This window comes from Lepidochelys kempii, chromosome 6, assembly GCF_965140265.1.
Source record: "Lepidochelys kempii isolate rLepKem1 chromosome 6, rLepKem1.hap2, whole genome shotgun sequence".
Taxonomy (NCBI): Eukaryota; Metazoa; Chordata; order Testudines; family Cheloniidae; genus Lepidochelys; species Lepidochelys kempii.
In genome coordinates this window covers 49,489,806-49,512,697 of record NC_133261.1, presented here as the reverse complement: position 1 = coordinate 49,512,697, position 22,892 = coordinate 49,489,806, and the positions used below count along the sequence as shown (strand labels likewise).

General features: G+C 38.5%; 2 protein-coding genes across 2 annotated transcripts in view; one reads left to right on the top strand and one right to left on the bottom strand.

Moving 5' to 3' along the window:
• ZDHHC13 (zDHHC palmitoyltransferase 13) overlaps nucleotides 1-9,761 on the top strand; it is a 25,380-nt gene extending 15,619 nt beyond the window's left edge. The window contains exons 12-17 of the mRNA XM_073347857.1: nucleotides 656-718; nucleotides 1,102-1,195; nucleotides 2,091-2,174; nucleotides 4,013-4,170; nucleotides 5,630-5,727; nucleotides 6,504-9,761. Coding sequence (XP_073203958.1) covers nucleotides 656-718; nucleotides 1,102-1,195; nucleotides 2,091-2,174; nucleotides 4,013-4,170; nucleotides 5,630-5,727; nucleotides 6,504-6,642 — 636 coding nt within the window. The 3' untranslated portion in view covers nucleotides 6,643-9,761. The remainder of the gene's footprint in view (nucleotides 1-655; nucleotides 719-1,101; nucleotides 1,196-2,090; nucleotides 2,175-4,012; nucleotides 4,171-5,629; nucleotides 5,728-6,503) is intronic.
• Nucleotides 8,429-22,892, bottom strand: CSRP3 (cysteine and glycine rich protein 3). The gene is made up of 5 exons (XM_073350328.1): nucleotides 22,781-22,892; nucleotides 12,193-12,361; nucleotides 10,639-10,771; nucleotides 9,635-9,728; nucleotides 8,429-8,578 (listed from the first exon to the last, which is right to left on the bottom strand). The coding sequence occupies exons 1-5, from the start codon at nucleotides 22,890-22,892 to the stop codon at nucleotides 8,505-8,507; spliced, it is 582 nt and encodes a 193-aa protein (XP_073206429.1). The 3' UTR covers nucleotides 8,429-8,504.

The window sequence follows — 22,892 nt, the reverse complement described above, 5'->3', positions numbered from 1 at the left end:
GCATGTTTGTGTTTCTAAGTGATATTGATGCTCAGCGCTAGGGGTGCTGTAAGTTTTGTTAAGAGCATTTTCATGATCTTCTTGTTGAACATTATGGAAACTTGGGAAAAGTAATGGGGCAACTGTTGCCCCTGTGTACTAAATGCAATTGGGTAAGAAGTTGCCATGCAATTAACAGGTAGCTTACTATGGTCTGCTTCATGGGCACTTGGGATTGTGGGGGGAACACCACATGTGGCAGCCTGTGCCCTCATTATCGTCAGAAGTACTACTAACTGCTTGAGAGGTACTTCTTAAAAATTGAGAATGTTTCTAATATATATTATATTAATTGTTTTAACTATTCTGGACACTACTTCACAAAAAAAGGAAAATAAAAAAACAACGTCCTGCATGGATGGGGTACTAGAGGACTAAATCAGATAGGTCTCTTTCATATTTGCATTTCCTTGAATCTGTGTACCTTTCTTTGTCTACTCCAGGAGATAGTTTAGCTTCATCTCAGTGTAAATATTTTGATTGCATACTTTTAATAATAATACTTGACACTTGAGGAGGACTCATCATCGTGTTAGTATTTAAGAAGCCCCTGGTCTTCCTGATACCCCTGGAAAAATTAGATAAATAGAATTGTAAAATAACTTGTGTCTTTCAGAATATTGTTACTCTTGCAGAAGCTGGCCACTTGGATTTCAGAACATTTTGCACATCATGTCTTGTAAGTGAGGTTTTTATTTCATGTTTATTACTCCTTTTTTGATGCACAGGGTGTTATGTGCAAAGTTCTCTGAATAAGAGGACTATAATTTTGTTCTTATCCTTTGGGTCTGACTTCAGTATTACTTGTCACATGAGTGAGGACTGCAGGCTCTGTGCCTTTAACCTTAATTTCAAATAATCCTTTAAACTACTATAGATAGGTTTAGTTGACCTATAAAAGGAAAAATGCATAATTGTGTCATTTAAATTATGTTGAAACATTAAGTCTGTAATGGGAACTGCATTTTTTAATTATTTTTTAAATGTAGAGCAAAAATAAGTGGTTTACATGATTTATACATGTAATGAATGACTGCATTTTTCCCTTTCACTTTCAACTAGGTAAAAAAGCCTTTAAGATCCATGCATTGCATTGCTTGCAACTCATGTACTGCTAAATATGACCAACATTGTTTGTGGATTGGACAATGTATAGGTGAGTTTGTTTATTTTAGCATACTTAGAAACACCTTGTGCTAATCTCCTGAAAGACAGCACCTAATATCACAATCTAGTTAACTTCTGTGATTGATAGATGAATGGGTATTGACATTGACAGCCAGTGAGAGCTGTATCCAGCCCTTCTCCTTTGTTGTGTGGTCTCTGAAGTGAAGCTATTAAGGTGAGGGAGCTAAAATGGTTCCTTGGGGCTCTGAGCACTATCATTAGGGAGGAAATGGAGAAAAAAATAGACAAGCTTGGATTGTTATGGACCTTTAAAGCTTCAGGACTGTCTTTTTAAAGCATATGTTTAGGTAAATCAAACTTTACTTGTAAACTGGGAAGGTAAATATTTAGAATTTCCACTGCACTGTCTGAGGTATACAAAGTTATTTGTTAGACTGAAGTAATTCTGATGTAAAGCTTTGAACACATTTATAATCAAGATTGAAAGAGAGATTATAGTTTGTGTGATACGATACACAAAATAGTCCACTTTGTCTTTTACATGTGAGTTCATAATGCAGAAGAACACAGAGCTCAGATAGCTAAATTCAATAGCAGTAGTACAGATTTACTGTTTTATAATGAGGTGATTATCTTGAGCTAGAGCAGAGCTGGGGTTGCTAGTTAAAGCTAGCTGCAAATACAGACTAAATACTTGTCACCTTTCTCATCAGTTCCATTGATGTAACTGGGATTACTAGCGTGAGAAAGTTGGGAAGGAATTAGGTCAAGCTGTGGTAACATTTACTGAGCATGGTGGAAGGGATAGTCAGAACTTTCTTTGAATGATGTTGGATATCTTTCTACTTATGTTAATTTTGGGAAAATACTAATGGTATTAAGATACACAATAAAAAGTATTTTCTTCATCCTCCCAAAAACAGGTGTTGGCAACCATTATTATTTCATCTTGTTTCTGCTCTTCCTAACTATGGTGGGAGTCTGGATGGTATATGGAACTCTTCTCTGTACGTATTCATACATTTCATTTTAATTTCATTTTCAAGGAGCTATTGCATACTTTCTTCATTTTCTAGCATTTCATATATTGTCGTTTTGTGGCTCAATCCTGATCTTGATTGTGCAGGAACTATCATTGTAACTCTTTAACAAAAATATCAGCATATCTGAAATCACAAACAAGCTTTTGGTTTCATTTTTGTCTTGTATTAATAACAGTTAAAAATTATATCTTTTTTTAAAGGTATTGCTATAGAGATCTGCATTTTTAGGAAATGTGACATCATAAGAGAAGTGGAGGTTATACTAGAAACAAAATTCAAGAGGCGTAAGGAATAAAAGCGTGTGTACTCTAGTGGTCTTGTACTCTTCTGCCTGCAGTAGAAAATGTGGTCCTGAATATATTATCACAGACACTTACTGATCTTATGGTTATTGAGAAAAGTCTGTGTTAAAGACTGGTGCCAAGAGTATCTTTAAAAATGTAGTGATAGTTTCAAAGAAAGGGCAAATTATTTTCCTGCAGCTGTTGCTCCCAGGAAGCATCCTGCATCCATTTCATACACAGCCACTTTCCTGAGAGATGTGATTTGTGGATTCAATTTACAGTATTGACATCTTTGGTTAAAAAAATAAAGCTGGTAAATTATGAAACATGTTTCATCTCCTTGGAGCTCACAAGTTCTATGATTGGTGGATTCAGAAATTTTTTAATGCACTAAAAGCCCTTACGGTGTGACCTCCTGTGTGTGAACTGCGATATTAACATCCAAACAAAGGATAAAAATCCAAACAAGGAGTTGGCCTTTGTGTTCTGCGTAACGTTATATGAAAATGAGAGGAGTACTAACATATAGGGAAGTAAAGTGGGTATATGACAATGTAAGAAATGAGGCCTGATCTTGAATTCTTATCCTGCACCTCAGTGAGAGCCTTGAGTGTGCAAGAATGTAGGGTTCTCCTAAAGTAAAAATTGCATTTGATCCAAAACCAGGGATGGCTCTTAGCTGTCTAAATCCTAAAACTAACTTAAATCTAAGATTTCAGTGGGATTTAAGCATGTGCTTAAAGTTAAGTACGTAATTGTTTTGCTGATTTGGAGCTTAAAAAACAAACTTGCCTAGTTTTGTTAGATTTTTATATGTAAAAGCACGTAACCCAGGCTGTAGATGTCTCAAAGACTTAAAAAAATCCACTTCATATCTCTGTAACTTTGGGTGAAGCACTGCTTAGGCCCTTGGCATTGATTGAATATGTTCTCCATTAACTTCATTTTTTATTCCCTTGGATTTATAAATGCAAACAAAAAGGTGACTGTCATAAACTATAGATGCTTTTAATTATTATTTAAACCCACAATTTCAAGTAATACTAACCCAGTGAAGTAGTAGTCATTGCCTTGTAGTATCATCATTTAATTTTATAAAAACTCTTAGGTCCATCCAATGCACAGGGTACCCATTCCATGAAATAAAAATGCACATTAATAACAATACAATAAAGGTCTGTTTATCCCATCTTGACAGACTGATCTTCACATGTCGTTATGATGATGTTTCTAGGACAGGAGCTTCAATTCTTCAGTTTAAATTGGCTCACTGGGAGGTATCCTGAATAAGTGGACCATACTACTGTAGGATATTGCATAGTGTGTAATAAATTAACTTGATACTAATTGTAATTTGTTAAATATGTAACTGCATCTGTATTGTTTTTGTAAGTGATAACATACTAGAAGTCTTGTTTCTAGAGTTAGTAATGTCAGGTTCCATGCTAGGATGTCTTAATCTGTTCTTAGGTAGTTCATTAATTTTTTTTAGTAAAGGCTCACTTTACTCATTCTCAGATTGGTCAGAACATTGTGCAACAACTTACCAGCAAGATGGAGCGTGGACTTACTTTACACAGATAGTGTCTTGTTCTCCATGGGTTTTGTACATTTTTACACTAGTGTGTTTTCATACTTCCTGGGCTTCGTTGATGCTAATTATTCAGCTTTATCAGGTACTTTTTTGCTTCATTTATATGCTTTTCTTGAGGACTTCTGAATTTTAAAAATTTCCTTGGCAGATTGGTCTTATCAAAGGCCTTATGTTGCACCAACCTTCCTAGGCCCATCAGTACCAAGCTTCAGTGATGTGCAAGGCTGACCCACAGCTTAAACCCCCAGGGCTGAGCCTTTGGTTCCATGGCTAGTTGTGCAGAAATCACTTCAGATTTTCAGTCTGAAAAGATTCTCAAAATCAAAACCTTGTAACAGAAGTCTGCTGTTTATAGTTTTTTCTCTTTTTTTATGCGAATCAAAAATATTTAGGGAAATTGTTAAGAAATAAAGTAGTTTTTGGAGGAAAAGATTCTAAGTGACACATAGAACTGGTGTCAATTTCTAAAAATATTGTATGGTTGATCATTTTGCCTAGTAGTGTAATTAGTGCTGAAAGTGAGAAATGTGTGTTTTAGCTCAGCAGTGCTTCGTTAATCCATTTAAAATCCAATTAGGATAAAAATATATGACCCTGGCTCTACCCTGATTAGGAGTATCAAGCAATTTTTTTAAAAAACCTTGCTTTTCAAAGATTCATAACTTGGCTTCCTATACAGAATTGTTCCAGGCTGGTACTTATCCAAAAAAATGATTTTTTTTTATCAGTGTTCAGAAAACTAGGGTCTGCTGTATACACATTTGCATATGTTAAAGAAATTTATAGAGCTAAGATTATTTTTTTAATGAGCTTTCTAGGTTTCTTCAGAAACCACTGATCTGTATGTGTTTAAAAATAGATTAGACTATATTAAAGGATATTAAAATTTTTTGACACTGTGGAAAAATATTTGGAAACATCCAGAATATTTACAATCAACTTCTCTGCTGTGCACACGGTAGCTTGTCAACATATATGACTTCTAGAATTATATTTGTTGAGCTTGCCCAGCAGCCGGACAATAATTCTTAAATATCTCTGTGACCTAACATTTAATGTTACACAACAGAAAAGGCAATGGGAAATTATAGGCAAAAATACTTAAATGGAAAGATGTCAGACAACAAATGCAGTTGAGGAAATTTGAAAACTAAGGCTCAGACTCAGTCCTCTTCTTGCTCTCTTGTGCCAAAGTATTACTGCACATTGTTCTTGCAAGGAGATGGCTTCAATGGTGTAATAGGTCTTTTCCCATCTCTGTATTCTGAGTGGTAATTTCATGCATTTTCACCTCTGCAAATATCTAGGCACAATGACCCAATTAAGGATGAGTTCTCAGTTTTGGCACTGATACTCCCAACTTCTTGGTTTCTATCACAGCCTTAGTTGCATGTTTATAAATAACTTGGACTCTAGTTTCTTTATTGTGTTAAATATGCAGAAAAAAAATAATTAAATTATTCGGTGTCTCCATTATTTTAACTGCTTTAACATATCCACATTTCAACTGTCTCCTTCCCTCCACCACACTCACCTTAAAGATTGCATTTCTGGGCTTGACCTCACATGAGAGACTACACCTCCTAATACAAAGCAAGTGTTCTAAGCATGCTGTTTCTCTAAGGAAAACTCCATACAAGTAAGTATTTTTGGTAAGAGAATTATTTTTAAGGAAATGGGATTAATCATCTTTAATTATAAAATGTTTAACTATTTTGTATGTGCCAAAGAAAAGGTAGTTTACTAGGTGTATGCTGAATATGCCTCTTCTTCTGAGTTATGCAAAGGGGATGGAATCTGATCCACACCAGGGGGCTCTCCAGTAAGGGAGATAAGGAGTGATTTCAATGGGTGAAGAGCCAGAATAGTCAGCTACTGTGGAACCCTTCTGTACAGCCTTGGGTGCAGGGAGGAGATATAGCCAAAGTATCTGATTCTCCGCAGCTGACGGACACTCTTTGGGGATTGTTGCCCACTGTTTATAGGTTAAAGAAATCCCATGGGGGCTCTAACCTGCCCCATGGCCAAGCGGAGAATCAGGGTGTCATAACCATCTACTGTAAAACTTGGCATAACAGAGAATCTGGCCCTCAAGGGTTTCTGTTGAAGTAGAAATCTTTACTTTCTCACTATCTTTGTGCTAGTGGCTGTGATTTCAGATCAACCCTAATATTTCTAATTAGCACTTACTGAATTCTCCTTTTTTTACATTTAAGTGTAATATGGGCTGGAAAGAGTCTATGAAAATATAATAGATAAGGCTATTTAGGGGGAAAATATGTTTGTTTTTCTATTTCTTCTGCAAGAGCTCTCCTTGTCAGCTTTGTGCTTAAAATGCTCTTTAGTGTACCATATTTTCTGTGTCGGCCCTCTTCTTTTGTTAAGTTTATTAATAGATATTTCTCTGACTTCCAGTCACGGATGCTTCCAGAACCTTGCAGACTTTTTTCAGTGCAGTTGCTTTGGTATGTTCAAGCCCAACATAGTCGACTGGACTAAACAATATACTCTAACATTTCATCCAGCAAAAGGTAAAAACGTTCACTCTGTATGAAGAAAAGCAACATCAAATTCTTAGAGCTGAGCTGAAAGCTAAATAAAACTGGATATTCTTTATATTGTTTGCAAGTTATTCTGAAACTCTCTTGCCTTAATTTTTTATATTCTTACTATTGTTTAAATAGTAAAGTTAAATGATCATAAATTACAGCAAAACAGAAGTGAAAGAATTGCTGCAGTGGTATGTACTTTCAACTGAAACAATTTGAAATTTCATATAACTGAGATGTCACTCAAAATATATTTTTATGAGAGATTTTTATACAGCACTCCAGAATTTTTATTTAATACCTCTTGATTAATTTTTCAGATTCATATGTCTACAAAGAACACATTTGTTAAGGGAAATAAAATATTTTTAACATTTTTGAATTGGCTATTTCAAAAGGTTTTTAATACTAGTTTGTATTTTGGTAACTTATTTGTCTTTATACTATGTAAATCTGTACAGAATCACTGTTTAGACTTACTGTTTGCCTTCACATTAAATAAATTAGCTTTCATGCTTATATTTATTTATTTTATTTTAAATATTCAGGGAAAGTATGAAACTTATATTTAAAAATCATTAAACGTAACAGCAGCAAAGGCTGATCTTGCTACTTTAAACATCTAACAAGAATTGATCATAAGACTAAATCTTGCACTCATTTACACCAGTGACACTTGGAAAAGGATAACTCAGTCTCTAGTAGGTACATGACCAAAACCTAATGGTACAGGCATAAGATTGTTTCACATTATTTCAGGCCACAAGCATAGGGCTGCCATAGTCCCAAGTGATATACTTGTGTCCTTGATAAATTTAAAGGAATTAATACTGTATTTGGAGAATATATATTGTGATGTGAGTCACTTTTCAGAGACGTCAAATGTACTTCACACAGCATGAGCCCACTGTATCCTACTGGGAGGTTTATGTTGCAGTAGAGAAGAACAAAAGTGACATTTTTGGAAATAGAGGAAAAAAGCCCAGATCGAGAGCAATAAGCTGAGGAGATTCAAAATATGATCTATTATGAGCAGTTTAGCAGTAAAATAGAATGAAATAAAACCAGAGAATTCTCACAGTTTCAATATAGGAATAGTTTGTTTAGCCTGGTGAACTAGATGAGCACATTGAGGGTTAAGAGTACAAAACAGGAGCAAAATAATGTAACCAGTCATAGCATAAAAGCAGTATCTACAGTTTATTGTATCTAGAGAAACCTACAGTGACAAAACTAGATTTAACATCCACTTTGATTTTACCATCTTGTATGAAAATATGACTTCCAATTCAAGAAGTCTGTCTTTTACTCCCTTTCTCTTTTACTCAGGAGGATGGAGCTGAAATTGTTAGCTATTGTGACAGATTAGAATGTGCCTTTAAAAAAAAATTTCCTCCCATACCATAGCACCACCATAACATCAGAATGTATTTCACTAAGGAATTAGGATAGACAATATGGACAAGATTCTGCTCTGTTGGAGTGGTAGAAATACAAAACACCTTCCTATGGCCCCTTACCAAGGATAATAACCTCTTAGTAGCAAAGTCCACAGAGCTATTATAACCTCATTTTTTAACACGATAAGTAGTAGTGTAAGAAATACTATTGTTCACAACTAAGTTAGAATTTAGCAAAATATTAGGCTCTTTTTCAGTGTAGAATAAATCCATTTTATCAAAATGTATTTTCTAGCTACTGCAATAATTTCTTAAGAAATAAGCTTACAAATCACTCCAGTGAGGTCGGAGAAGCAGAAGTTATTTTAAAATGCCCTAGGTTCTTATCAATGCATCACTGTTTTACTTAGCAAACAATCAATCTGTGGCATCAACAGAAGTATGAAATGTGTCTGATATAGAAAGTTTCACTCTTTCTTCTCCACTTGAGTGAGGCCACCAAACCCAATTCCTTTAGGACCAAAATTGTTTGCATAGCAAACTGCAAAAGAAATGGAGAAAGAAGTTAGTAATTAATATTTTGAATATTTTTATGTATTTTAAGTAATACTAAAAAAACTCATTGGAAATCATAGTAAATTAAGTACAATGACTTGGAAGGCTGTAAGAATAAAATAAACATGGATTCTCTTTCTCAGGCACATCTACAACTCTGGCAATGCAACTTTATTCACTCTTGTTGCTTTTGAGATAGACAAACTTGTTAGCTCTGTCTGAGGTCCAGTCAAGCTCCTCTCAGAACAACTTTCAGTACTGTAAAATACTCAGGAAAAAAATAGGTTATAGATATTAGAGGCAATTCTAACTCACATGAATGCTTTTTTTTGCAGAGCATGTGGAATAAATATTAGGGCTGTGATTTTTAAAGGGGGCCTAAGGGAATTCCTCTCGAATTCTCCCGTAGGTGTCTTTGACAATCCCAACCTAGAACGTAGACATAAAAGGCTTTATACCCTTTTCAGACTATTTAAAGGTGGATTGACTCTGTGGACTTGCGTGATCTGAGAGAGAGAAATCCAAAGTAAATCCATTGTCTTCAATGCTGTTGGCATATTTGTGAAGGTCTTTGATTCCCAGTGTAACATTCCTTGGAAAGAATCTCAACTAAGACCATGATCCTATAATGAGAAGCTTGTGTGCAGACACCTGTGTCCTTGTGGAAACCCACTGAAATCAGTGAGGACCAGTTCAGATGCAGGGGTTTGCCCACATAAATCATTTTGCAGGATCAATGTGATTCTTAGTGGAGAGAGATCCCAAACTTTAGAAGACTTAATATTTATGATGGAAGATATAGAATAATTTGTTTTTTAAATTCACTCCCAATAAGCGATGAGACTGTGGTGTTGCTGTGGGACTGTACAAATTATAGATCTTTCTTTAAAGCAAAGAAAGGGGGTAAACTAAATCTACTTTCCCCCAAGTTCAGGTATCTAACAGATAGGTGGTGATGCCTACGCTTTGTCCGAGTAGAGCAGTCTTAGAAGAATATCTTCAACCATATGGCAGAAATATCTTATAAGTAGATTGTACTTACCTTTACAGTAGATTTCTCCATCCTTGTCTGTAACATTTGTAGATTCTAGGCTCTTTCCACAAACAGCACAACGGAAGCAAGTCTTATGCCAAGGCTAAGAAAGAAGGCAGAGCCAAGTAGCTAGTATAAAACTTTGACAAGCAACATATAAAGGGTTATAGCTTTATATTTTCTTTGGATGAAAAGGCTGAAATTATGTTTCATTAATTTTCATTTCATCTCAGTAACATGTTCCATTTTAGTCATAATAGGTCACTATGCTGATTTTTGTCATTGCACCCTATCCTAGTATGTGACTCCTAATGACCTTCTTACTAGCCGAAATGTCTCAGATGGTGGTCAGCGCTTGAATCAGACCCCGTGGGCTATACAGCAATTGCATGTTAGCCATTCCTTCAAACTTCAAGACTGCAGAGAATTTGCAGTGAATGATCCTAGAACAGCAGTTCCCAAACTAGGTCCACAAAGTGGTAGCAGGTGACATGACACTGGCTTCTCTTTTTTTTCCCACTACACAATCATTAAAAGCTTAAATAAACAAGCATGTACTGTGGCTGGCACAGGGATGTTAGGGAGAGGAGGTGGCCCCTGCAATAGTGAACAGTGACGAGGGGCCACCAAACCCAATTAAGATGTGGTTCATACCATGAAAAAGTTTAAGAACACTTATCCCAGAGAATGAGTTTGCAACCTGAGGATTGTGAACAGATTTCTTCAGAATCCCTTTCTTCAAGGGGAGCAGCTGCAGGGTGTGGGGGGGAAAGGTGTCTTAGGGCACGTCTACATGTACAGAGCTGCAGTCGGCGCAGCCGCATTGCTGCAGCATGTCTCGTGAAGATGCTCAGTGCCAATGCCAGCATAATAAAACCGCCTCTGCGAATGGCAGAAGCTATGTCGGGGGAGGAAGCTCTCTCAATTTGGTATAGTTCAGCAAAACTTAAAACCAAACAATTTTAAAAGATCTTTTAAAATAATAGAATAAAAAACATGCAACAATCCCTTACTTTCCCTCCTCCCATTATTTTCTCTGCAGCATATACTGATTTGCCACAGCGGGGACACTTATCCACATCTCCAAACTTTTTGGCGAACTTTGAAGGGTTGGTAGGCGTAGAAGGGCGAGCAGGCTTTGGTGAGCTGACGGAAACATAGAGATTTTCAGTACATTTAAACATTGCTTGAAAAATCATGTTTCCATTCTCAAAATCTTCCTTCCAATTCAATATACTTTTTGGAAGGGTTACAGTATTAAGTCACGGGACATGAAGCTTGATGTGTAATACAAGAAAATAAAAAAATTCTACAGAAGTAAGTGCATTTTACAGTGCTAAGGAGCTATTGCTATGGCTAAGGTAGCAGATGACATTGCCTTGGTTTTAGTGAATAGCAGCTGGGCATAATATTACAGCTAGCCATAAGGATAGCAGTGGCCATGTGCACAAAAAAGACTGTATTTAACAGAAAGGAGAGGCAAAGGGGGAGTCTAATAAAAATATCTGTATTAAAGATATACTGAAAAATACAAAGCAGCAATATTCAGTGTTCTTTCTCTAATCAGCTAGCTGCTGGGATTTGTTAGTGAGAGGTTAATAAAAAGAGACAGGAATCTGAAATGCTGTCCTCTTTGTTCATTGTAAAGCATCAGCAAGTAGTTTTTGTTTGTTGCCTTCAAAAGGCCTATACTATGTCAAGGTCAGATGCAGAAATATAGGTTGAAACCATTTTTCTGAACTATCAGTCCAACCCAGTGTCAGTTCTTAGTCATTCATGGAGTGACCTTTGAATTCCTGGATTGTCAAACTGCAACATGTCACTAAGTCTACAGAAAGTTAAAAATTCCTGGTGTGACACTCTCAGTAATGAATGCACCTGTGACAAAGGAATACTGATAAAGATGCTCTCTAAGTTTGTACCTTCAGTATGGATATATTAGCTTCATTACAGTAATGCCAGAGGAAAATGTTGGAGTCCTTTAGAAATTTGCAGCTTTGAAAATCACAAAAAAATATTATAAAAGCGTAGTGACATAGGCAGTTATCTGCAGTCAGGATTCTGTTCCTCTGTTGAGTCATATATCCTCAAAATGGTATGTGACCCATGAGAGAGGATTTATAATGGATATTTTCCTGTAGAGAGAGGAAAGTTAACAGCACAGCGTACTGTGACTATTACTATATTAGTAAAATATAAGTACAATGTAGCCACTCAGAGGAAAATATATTTGATTCTATTGTTCTATGGTGAACATGATTGTGGCATTGTGCAACTACTAGCAAATTGTAGCTGTAGTGACTATCTAGGTCTGTGGTGATATGTAAAGCAAGGTTTTCTGTACCATAATTGCCTATTGGAATAGGAAAAAAATTAAAAAGAAAGCTTTCAAGAGACTGAACATTATTAAAAATTGGCAGAAATGACGAGACTCATGGAAGAAAAACCTATGATTGCGTTTATTGTGCCACTTATGTTAGATGTTGTTATGGAAACCTCATGAAGTGTCTGATAGATGGAGTATATACATTTTAAAAAAAGGTATAATCAATGAGATTTTAACTCACTGTTGCAGATCCAAGCCTAGATGTTCACCAGTATCTGTGCTGAGACACCCTGCCCCTTGTCCAAACCCAATACCTTTGGGACCATATTTTCTCCCATAACACGTTTTGCAATAGATTTCAGATTCGTGAGCTGCTACTGTAGTACTGTCCAGAGCTTTTCGGCAAGCCACTAAAAATAGAGAATAAAAGTGCATATAAAAATTTGTATTTACAAATCTGGGTATTAACATACCTCAGAATTATTGTAATACCAGTTATCATTTTGTTCTTGAAAATGGTTGATATAAATCAATATTATGCTCTCATCTGGAACACTGAGTTTATTTCTGGTAATCCAATCTAAAAAAGAATATAGCAGAAATAGGAAGAAAGGAGTTCTGATGTATAGCTATTACAGGGTAAATAAATGTTTACAAATTTGGATATGGGATAAAGTTACTCGGTGGTCTCTCACTGAAGTAATCAGTATGTATCTGCAAAAACAAATAAGGAAAGTTATAACCCTTTTAATATGCTCTCCATTGGATCCTGGAAAAACATGAAGCAGAAGATTAAGGGCTATATTTAACCTTTGATCTTTGTGCATAAACCTCTTTAGCATTAATGGAAGTTCCCTGCATAAAGGCAAATAACCTATAACACATACATCTGTTTGGAAGCCCTTAATCATGATTGAACTGAAATATTATGGGAATTCACTCAAGTGAAATTTCAGTTTTGGAGAAATCTGATTTCCTTTTGTTAGACGGGACAAAGATATGGGTTACTAATGTACACACTCCCTCCTTCTCCCCGCCCCAGTTTCTTATCCTTTAAAACTGTAAAAAAATTAATCAGCTGTCAGTTATAAGCACAAATATTAATATATTTGAAACTCAGCATTTACCAATATTTTGAGATTGTGCTCTTGTTTGTGATGCAGAAATGCCACTCAAGTCATGTTTGAGTCCCTGATAAGTAAAAATCATTTCCCGAGGATATCTAATTTATTGTTGAAATATCCAAGATGAACAGAATGTGTCATGAAAGGGAGTAAAGAGCCAGCTTAGTCACCACTGTAAATCTAACCCAATTTGGTACTAACCAAAAGTGTCTCTTGACTGCTCTATAGAAAGGAGTTGACCTAAGCCTTGTTCCTGGTATAGTAGTGACCGTAGTAGTAGTAGTAGCCATCCTGCCAGGCCTGAGCATAGAAGCCAAAGATTGAATGAGTCCCCCTCTTAACATTAGAAGAGGTCCCTCCTGGAAGTCAAGGCCAGCGCAGAGAAGCTTAAATGAATTTTTGGCATCGGCCTTCACTGCAGAGGAGGGGAGGGAGATTCTCATAGAGCCATTCTTTTTAGATGACAAATCCTGAGGAACTGTCCCAGATTGAGGTGTCGATAGAGGAGGTTTTGAACAAGTTGATAAACAGTAATAGGTCACCATGACCAGGTGGTATTCATCCAAGAATTCTGGAGGAACTCAGATATGAAATTGCAGAACTACTAACTGTGGCATGTAACCTATTGTTTAAATACCCCTGTACCAGATGATTGGTGGATAGCTAATGTGATGCCACCGTAGTGTCGATCCTCCAGTAAATGCAGACAAGCCCTTAGAATTGGAAAAAGTACAGAGATGGGTAAGAAAAATGATTATGGATATAGAGCAGCTTCCATATGAGGAGAGATTAAAAAGAATGGGACTGTGCAACTTGAAAAAGAGATGACTGATATGATAAAGGTCTATAAAATCATGAATAGTGAGGAGAAAGTGAAGAGGGAAGTGTTATTTACCTCTTATATCATGCACAAACCTGGGGCCACCCAATTAAATTAATAGGCAGCAGGTTTATAACAAACATAAGGAAGTGCTTCTTCATACAATGCATAATTAACCTGTGGAACTCATTGCGAGAGGAATGTTGTGAATGCCAAAAGTGTAATTGGGTTTTTAAAAGAATTAGATAAGTTCATGGATGATAGGTCCATCAATGGCTATTAGCCAGCATGGTCAGGGATGTAACCCCATGCTCTGAGTTTTCCTAAACCACTTGATTGCAAGAAGCTGGAACTGGATGATAAATTGTCCTGCTCTGTTCACATCCTCTGAAGCATCTGATACCAACCATTGTCAGAAGACAGGATACTGAGTTAGACAGACCATTGGTCTGACCCAGTATGGCCGTTCTTATGTCATTATCTCTGGAGCAGTATGCGCTGCATTTGGTGTACCTGTCCTATAGATAAATAGAGCAGTAAGCTAGAGAAGTTACCTCCTCTAAACTATCTGCTTCCTGGCTCTAAACATTTGGAGTCAAATGATCAGAGAGAAGGGGTGGGTGGTCCCTTTTGTGGGTGAAAAAAGGGACCTGATCACAGTGAGGCTCAGCTTGCAAGCTACATATTTACAACTACTCATGGATAATATTCCAATCAGAGTGCTGTCCAGAGAAATAATCCCACTCTGATTTTGCCAAATGTTTCAAACCCATTTGTTGGTATTAACTTTCAAGAAGAGCTTCTGGGTCCAACCCAGAAGACTGCTTACCTGGTGGTTGAAATAGGTATGGCTTTGGCAAAAATTGTATCACCACAGAAAATATTTGCAAAGATCTAAAACTTGATTACATTTGTGGTTTCCTGGCAATAATTAGAATTGCTGGTGCTATGCATTGGTATCATGTGTTGGATGAGATTCCACACAAGTTTTATCTCCAGAAAATTCTTCTGAAGACCTGGAATCACTCACCAGATGCAATGCAAAGTTATCAGTCATGAATCTTCTCTGAATGACCCTTAGATACTCACTATGAAAAAAAAGCCCATGGGGTGAAGACAAGATGGCCATGGGCCACGCTGAGAAAAAAGAAAGCATCAAACTTCTTGAGTGTACAGCTTGTGCTGCCTAGTTTTCTAAAATCTCCTCAGCTGTAACCTTCTGATTTACTTTGAATGCATCACTAGTGGCATTTCTGAATAGAAAGAAAAAGAATAGCCAGAAATTGAAAGCTCCTCTCAGAAGCAGTGTAAGTAATAGCTAAGGCAGAGAAGAATCTGGTGCCTTTCAAGGCAAGTCACATAAGGGGTACACTGAAACAGGAAACAAGACCTTTGGTCATCCTCCTGATTCCCACCAGCCCAGAAGCTTGATTTTGGGACTTAATAGAGCTAGTCATGGAAACTCTAACGAACCATTAGAGAACACCAGACCTCATGAATAAGAGGTCCCTTTCTTATGAAGTGTAGTTCAGCAGGGATATCAGGACTGGAGGGGAGTTCCTGAGCAGTACTTAATTTATGCCAGGGCTTGCCAGGTCTGAGCCCTGGCACCTTTAGGCTTGGCAGTTCATAGCCCTTGCACCTCTGGGCTAGCCACGTCAGTTATGAAAGGAAAAAAATTGCACCAGCGAATTGCTTGAGCCCTGGAACCTCTTTCATTACAAATTAAGCACTACTTCTGGGTCATCAACTCCAGCCCCTTGCACGGAGGCAACCCATCATATAATCCCATTCATAAATTTATCAAGTTCCATTTTAAAACTAGTTAGGTAGTTTGATCCCACTATGCCTATTTGGGAGGCTGTTCCAGAATCTCACTCCTCTGATGGTTAGAAACCTTCTTCTAATTTCCAGCCTAAATTTGTTCATGGTCAATTTGTTCTTGTGACACCGTTGTCCTTTAGCTTAAATAGCTCTGATTGCTTCTGGAGTTTACTCCCCTGATGTATTTATAGAGAGCAATCATATCTCCTCTTAGCCTTCTTTTTGCTAGGCTGAGCAAGACAAGCTATTTTAGTCTCCTCTCATAAAATAGGATCTCCGTTCCCCTGTTCATCCTAAAAGCCCTTTTGTGCACCTGTTCCAGTTGGAATGTATCTTTCTTGAACATGGCCAACCAGAATTGTACACAGTATTCCAGATGAGGCTTTACCTCGGGTACTTGCCTTAATACTTGCCTATCTTTACTGGAAATACATTGCCTGATATAGCCTAGGATCACATTTGCCTATTTCACAGCTGCGTCACAGAGACTCATACACTGTGATCAGCTAATACACTTTGGTCTTTCTTTTCCTCAGTAATTTCCAACTTATGAGCCCGCACTTGCAGCAGAGATTCTTACTGGTCCCTATGTATATGACCTTATACTTTCTTGTATTACATTTATTCCCATTTCTATTACTCCAGTCCTCAAGGTTATCCAGTTTTTCCTGTGTCATCAACAAATTTCATTAGCACACTCCTACTTTTGTGCCTGATTCTTAATGAAAATATTAACTAAAGATTGGTCCCAAGACCAAGCCTCCTCCTAGCCCAACAGTTCTCCTTTCAACACAACCTGTTGTCATCTCCCCTCTAGCCAGTTCCTTATCTAGCTTACAGTTCTTGTACAAATCCCTATCTTCAGGTTAACTAATAATTTTGCAGGTGATACCATGTCAAATGTATTACTGAAAACCAGATCTACTGCATGTGCCTTGTCTAAAACATCAGTTATCTTGTCAAAGAAAGACATGAGGTTAGTCTGGTATGATCTACATTTGATAAACCCATGTTACATTTTATCCCATTTTCCATTTACCTCCACATCTTTAATTATTCTTTCCTTTGAAATTTGTTCTGCAGTCTTGTATTCTATTGAGGTCTAACTAATTGGTCTATAGTTGTCCAGATCACTTTTTCTCCCTTTCTTAAATATAGGTACTATATTTGCTATTCTCCAGTTGTATGGTACAACTACCGATTTTGATAGATTTATTAAAAATCCTTGTTACTGGACTTGCAATTTCATATGCCAATTCTTTCAGTATTCTGGGATGGAAATTATTCTGTCTTCCCATCACAACAGTAACTTGAGCAACACTAGAGTCATTTATATGCTTAAAGCACCCAGATAGAACTCAACCAGGAATTCTGTTCCTTTATCTTGCCATATTTCACATCTGGTGTGAGAGAAACAACAAGAATCTCAAATATCTGGTGATCTCAACTATACTAGAGTTTCTTTGGGGTGGTTTAGATAAGGTTCGACAACCAAGCACCAAAGAGAGATAGGTACCAGCTCTGTTCTTTATGCAAGGATATTATAAGGTTTAACTCCCTGCTAAATCTCTTGGAGATCTTTGAATGGAAGGTGCCATAGAAATGTCAGACATTGGTAATAGGATACAAATTTTTATCCTCTAGGTCACTAGTATAAATCTAGCCCAGACTGAAAGAGACTAGAAGTTAATAAGAGCTGACAGCTGTTAGTGGTCTAAGTTCAGTTCCCAGTGAATAGGCGTCCATGTTATAAAAAGCCCAAAGTACAACTACCACTAATTGGCACCACTCAGTGTCAGCAGAGTAGCCAAAAAGTGAACGGGCATTGAGAGTAGACTACCCTCTCATCCTAGAAGTTACCTCCCCAGGTGAGTCACTTTGGTGAGGCAGTTTGAGAAATGCTACACTGCGATTGCTTCTGCTGTCCCTGTCCTGTGGATAAATAGCTCTGGAAACTGAATTCCAGTATCAATCCAGAACCTTTCAATAGCATTAATACTATGAAAACCAAGCAGCAATAAAGTTTAGCAAATAGTGGCCATGTTTTTTCAGACGGGACTAGTAATTTTAGGTGCCTCAAACTTTTTTCTCGAGGGGGGGGAGCGGAACCCAAGCTGATACTTGGAAAGGCATGATTTTCAGAAAGTTCTGAGTACCTGTCTCATGTCTCAAATATGGCATGTGAAAATTGAGGCACCCACTTTTGAAAAATCTCTACCATTATGTGCAAAGCCCTTTCTCGGATGCCCTTTGGACAAGGGTGATCATCACTTCACCCCCTCCCCCACCTTAGTATGCTTGCAGGTTTGTCAAGACTACCATCTAATTTACACACTGACTATGTGACTTGAAGAAAAAGGTAGATTAGCTCAAGTGACTAGCACATAAAGATAAAGTGCTTAGTGAGTAAAGAAGAGCTGGGAGTTCAAACTCCAGAAAGGTTAGTTGGTTATTTTCAAACACTCCCTTTAATGAAAAGAAAAAGTTATGGATCAAACTGTGTCACTAGGGACCTGATCTAAAACTCATTGAAGTCAGTGGGAGTCTTTCCAGTAACTTCAGTGGCTTTTGGATCAGGCGCTAGTTGCTAATAGGCAGTACAGTGACAAAAATAGACAAAGCTATCCAGGAAAAAGAAACATATTTGCAATTATTTTTTTTAATTAATGCCAATAAAACTAGAAGCTTCTGTTAATTTGTGAACCTGATCACTCTTTGCTGAATTCTCATCTGTTCTGCAATGATAATTATGTTTACTGTGGGAGTTGAGGGATGATGGAAACTCCAGCAGCAGATAAAATGGTTCTATTTTTGGCACCATACGGATAGAGTATCTATGTACCACAACAGATGGAGCAAAAGCCCTTGAAGTGCTATTGTTGAAATAGCTCTGAGACCTGTCATCTGCTCAGAGACCGTTCATAAACCATCACTAAGTAGTTTCAGGTTTATAAAGCGAGATCCTGCCAAATATCCACCACAGCTGTGTTTTAAGTAAAATCCAAGAGGGAAACAAAGTATGTAAACAGCAGTCCACACAAGGGAGTATTATTTCACATTCTTCACAGGACAAATTGTACTCAGTGCAGGTAAGTGACACCTATAATTAAGGTTGCAGGACACTTCCCATTATAAGACCCTATTTTCATTTTCTGCCAAACTTTAACAGTTTGGGCTAAAATTTTCCATGCTGGGTTTGTGTGTCAGATTTATTACAGTTTAAGCTAAAACGGTTCATCTGTTTCTAATAATGAATTAGGGATAAATATTGTTTTTCCCCTATTCAAAATTTTTTTTTTTACAGTTGTTTTATTGAGACAGTCTTGTGCCTCCCTGTTTTGGAGCAGGGACGTGAAATTTGACATGGGTGTGGGGGAAGGGAGTGCCTTTTGCCATCCTGGTGAAAATGTGCCCAAACCTGGCCCAGTTATAAGCCTCTGAGAAAACGCCATTTGCATATGCTCAGTAGAGATTTGTTAGTTTGACAGCTAAATTCTCTGACGATTCCATGTGGACTGAACATGCACCATCCCTGTAGAACAACTGAGTGTGCTTCAGCCCAAGGCTGCAGGGATGGAGCAGGATTTTCCCTGCAGTTGCTCCTTCCAGCTACTGAAGGACTGCTATGGCACTGGGGGTCAGAACTGAGAGCAGAGAGGCAGTTTCTCCTGTGATCTCAGTGCTTCCACTGGGTCTGGTTCTGTGGAGAAAACAGGATGTGATCACGTAATTATGTAATTAAAGACTGTATCATAACACATAGGTAAAAGGAGGCTGAATGACGGTTCCACAGGACACCGTAATTCTGGCATTGCCTAACTCTCGAATGCTTGATTTTGCAACCCTAGTGTTCTTTTAACATAGCTGGTTTTGCTTGGATGTACTATGTAATGTGTTGGTTGAAATATTTCCCTATACTTGTACATCTCCAGTCAAGAAAAAAATGCCGTGTTGCCAGCGTTCCTGTCAATGTTTATGTACTAAAATATGGGTGCTACATCAAACCTAAGAAAGACAGCTATTGATACAATGAGGTAAACTATTATGACTAATGCAAAACCAAAAATTTACTGTTGGGCAGAGACCAAGCCTGAAGAATTTAAACTTCAAAGGAGATTGTCATAGCCTAAAAACAGGGCTATTATGGAAACTACTTTGCAGCCTTAATTATACTGGTTGCTACTACTCCATGCTATAATGACTTGCTTATAATAATGATATGTACACAATATCTGCTTCCATTTGTAGCGTTTGATTGGGTCTGTAATGAGATTTAAGTTTTAAAGGGGAAAAGATTTGCTATAAGAGATATGTTCTAGTCCTTTCAACTAACAATGTATGAAGAATAAAATGTGCCAATGTTTACATGATTGGGTTACATTTTCTATACTTGGTGCTTACCATCTTCAAAGGACTTTATAAACAAACTAATCACACTCGCCGTGAAGTAAGCATTGTAATTACATGTGGAGAAATAGAAGCAGGGAAGTTTAAGGTCAGTTTTTTCAAAAGTACCTTATCATTTTGATTATCTCAATTTTTGGTTGTCCAATTTGAGTCTGCTCAGCAGCCACAATTCCAGATGCAATCTATCAGAATTGCAGGTGCTCGGGACCTCTTAATATCAACCTTGAGATATCTCAAGCTGAACACCCAAAAACTGAGGCACACACAAACAGCCATTTTGGAAAATTTGGGCCTAAGGGATTTGGCCAAAGCTTCAGAAGGAATCATTGTTGGAGGCAGGATTCCAAATCCCAGCCTGACTCCTACACTGCTTTTCTTCATGTCTGTGCAATCTCTTATTTTACTTGGAAAGCCTGCCATGCCTGTCATGAGTGATGATGTGTGTCCTAGCACCCAGTACGGCCATAGAATATCACATGAAAGCGCACAAACATGATACTGACGCACCTACTCCAGGGCTGATCAGTATTACCCGGAACTAACTGTATCACCAGTCAGCATACCTCTCAGCTGATCAGTATTACCCGGAACTAACTGTATCACCAGTCAGCATACCTCTCAGCGGCCAATTGTTATAAGGACTATCTCTGACTTTTTTACCTAAACATGCTTCTGTCTCAGATGTTTACTGCAGTATCTAACTTATTAATATTTAAATTTGCTACCTCAGTGTGGGCCAAATTCCAAGTGGATGCATTAAAAAAATGTGACTCACAAATATACACATTGTGCCTGATCCTCCACTACTGTGCACTTTGTGTTGTCATTTACACTTGTGCAAACCACTACCCATCTAAAATTCTCTACTGCCACAGGTGGTGGGTGGAGATCAGGCCAGATATTTTCTGGCCAACCTATTCTCCACTCCCACGTTGGAGTTACCACTGTAAAGTTCCTGAATCTCAAGCCTGACTGCAAGGTAAATGCTATGACACTGCTGCCTCTTCCTCTTTTCACACCACCGCCTCCCTCCTGTAGGGGCAGCTGCTGCTGAGCTGATGTTTTCTCTCCCTGCATTCCCAGCTCCTCCACTTTCCCCTGCAGCTCTTAGATTGGTAGGTCCATGGAGAGGAAGAGCCCATTTCACAGAGCTGGCTGTAGGGAGTGAAAGAGGGAGCTCTGATGAGCATTGCATAGGGAAAGGAGCGGGCGGAAGGAGGACATGGCAGGGGAAGAGGCACTTTGAAGGTGTCTATACAGAAGGGGGGTAACTTTCAACTTCTGTTTGTGGGCCCGTCCAATTCCTGTCGGCATCACTGGACTCTCACGGCAGCCATCCCCTGCAATCGCCTATTAAGCAATGCCTTCTTGTGTGACTGGGTGAGTTTAAAAGAATTGGTGTTTGCAGTTATAGACCTGATTTTTCAATTTGAAACCTACTCCTTTGCATATTGTATCCTGTGATCAGTGGTAAAGACCCTTGGGGAAGCCCAGGGTCATGGTTCTCCCACATCCCAGTTTCCCTATAAAAGCACGCCATGCCTGTGTGGAAAGGGGGAGGCTAGAGGGTATTGCCCTCCTGTGCTGAAGGCAGTATTTAATTTGTGCTGGGGCTTGCCAGGGCTGAGCCCTAGCACCTCTAGGCTTGGCAGTTCATAGCCCTGGCACCTCTGGGCTGCTATGTCAGTTATGAAAGTAGAACAATTGCTTGAGCCCTAGCAGCTCTTTCATTGCTAGTTAAGCACTGGCGGAAGAGGTAGGAAGCTGGAGCAGCTGGACCCAATTACTAGGAGCTGCTACTAAGAGGTAAACTGACACAGCCCTTCATTTCCAGATGCAAAGGCTTTCTACCTGTAAGCAGTTTGGTTGTGATTTGTTTTCTGTTAGGAACCTTGCCTTTAGAGTAAGCACCCACATGAGCACCATACTGAAGAGACCCTTACTGGCTGTTGGCTCAGAGAACAAACTGATTGCTTCTCCAAAGGAGGGTCCTTCCCACTCACCCCCAGACTGACCAAACTGCTCTGATTTACAGCAGCTTTACCTGAGCTACCTGTGGCTTGCTCTGCAGTCTGGAGAAAGCCAGAACCTCTAGTTTTCAGTGCAATGGGGATTCCCCCTTCAGCCCCATATGTGGGATGCTCCCTATACTGGAAGTAGTATGCGGGGCAGCCTAGAGCTGCTCATGGTGGCCTTATGCTGCTCCTGCAGTGAGGGTGGGGATCTCTCCTGGCTTCTTGTGGCTCATGTAGGCCCTCTGTACAGCGCTGGAGCAGGGAAGTAGGGTGACCAGGTAACTTGTGACTGCTTTCCCCTTGGGGGTCTCCCCAAAATGAGGTGTATTGCTGATTAAGCTGGCTCAGGGTGAAATCAGTCCTGCTGCCAGGGGATCGCTACAGTCCTCTACTCCATACCACTTAAATCCTCAGTGGTGTTAAGGGCCTCTGTCCAGGGCTATGTTTCACACCCACTGAACAAAAACGCTAAATGAATAACAAATTAGAGCAAGTCTTCTATTCTCTGGTTCTGAGCAGATATGACACTCAAGGAGCTTGTTGCTGCAGCACTAAGTTATTGGAATGAATCATGTTAAAATGAGAGTTAGACTGAGCCATGGAGATATTGCGAAGTTATAGCAATGTAGCTCAGCTTACTGCAGTGGAAGCATGTCTTGTGAAAACTCCTGCCATTGCACTGGATTTCCTCAGCATGATACACCGTCTTGTCACAAGCACCACATTTGGCGCCACCTCCCCAGTTCGGCAT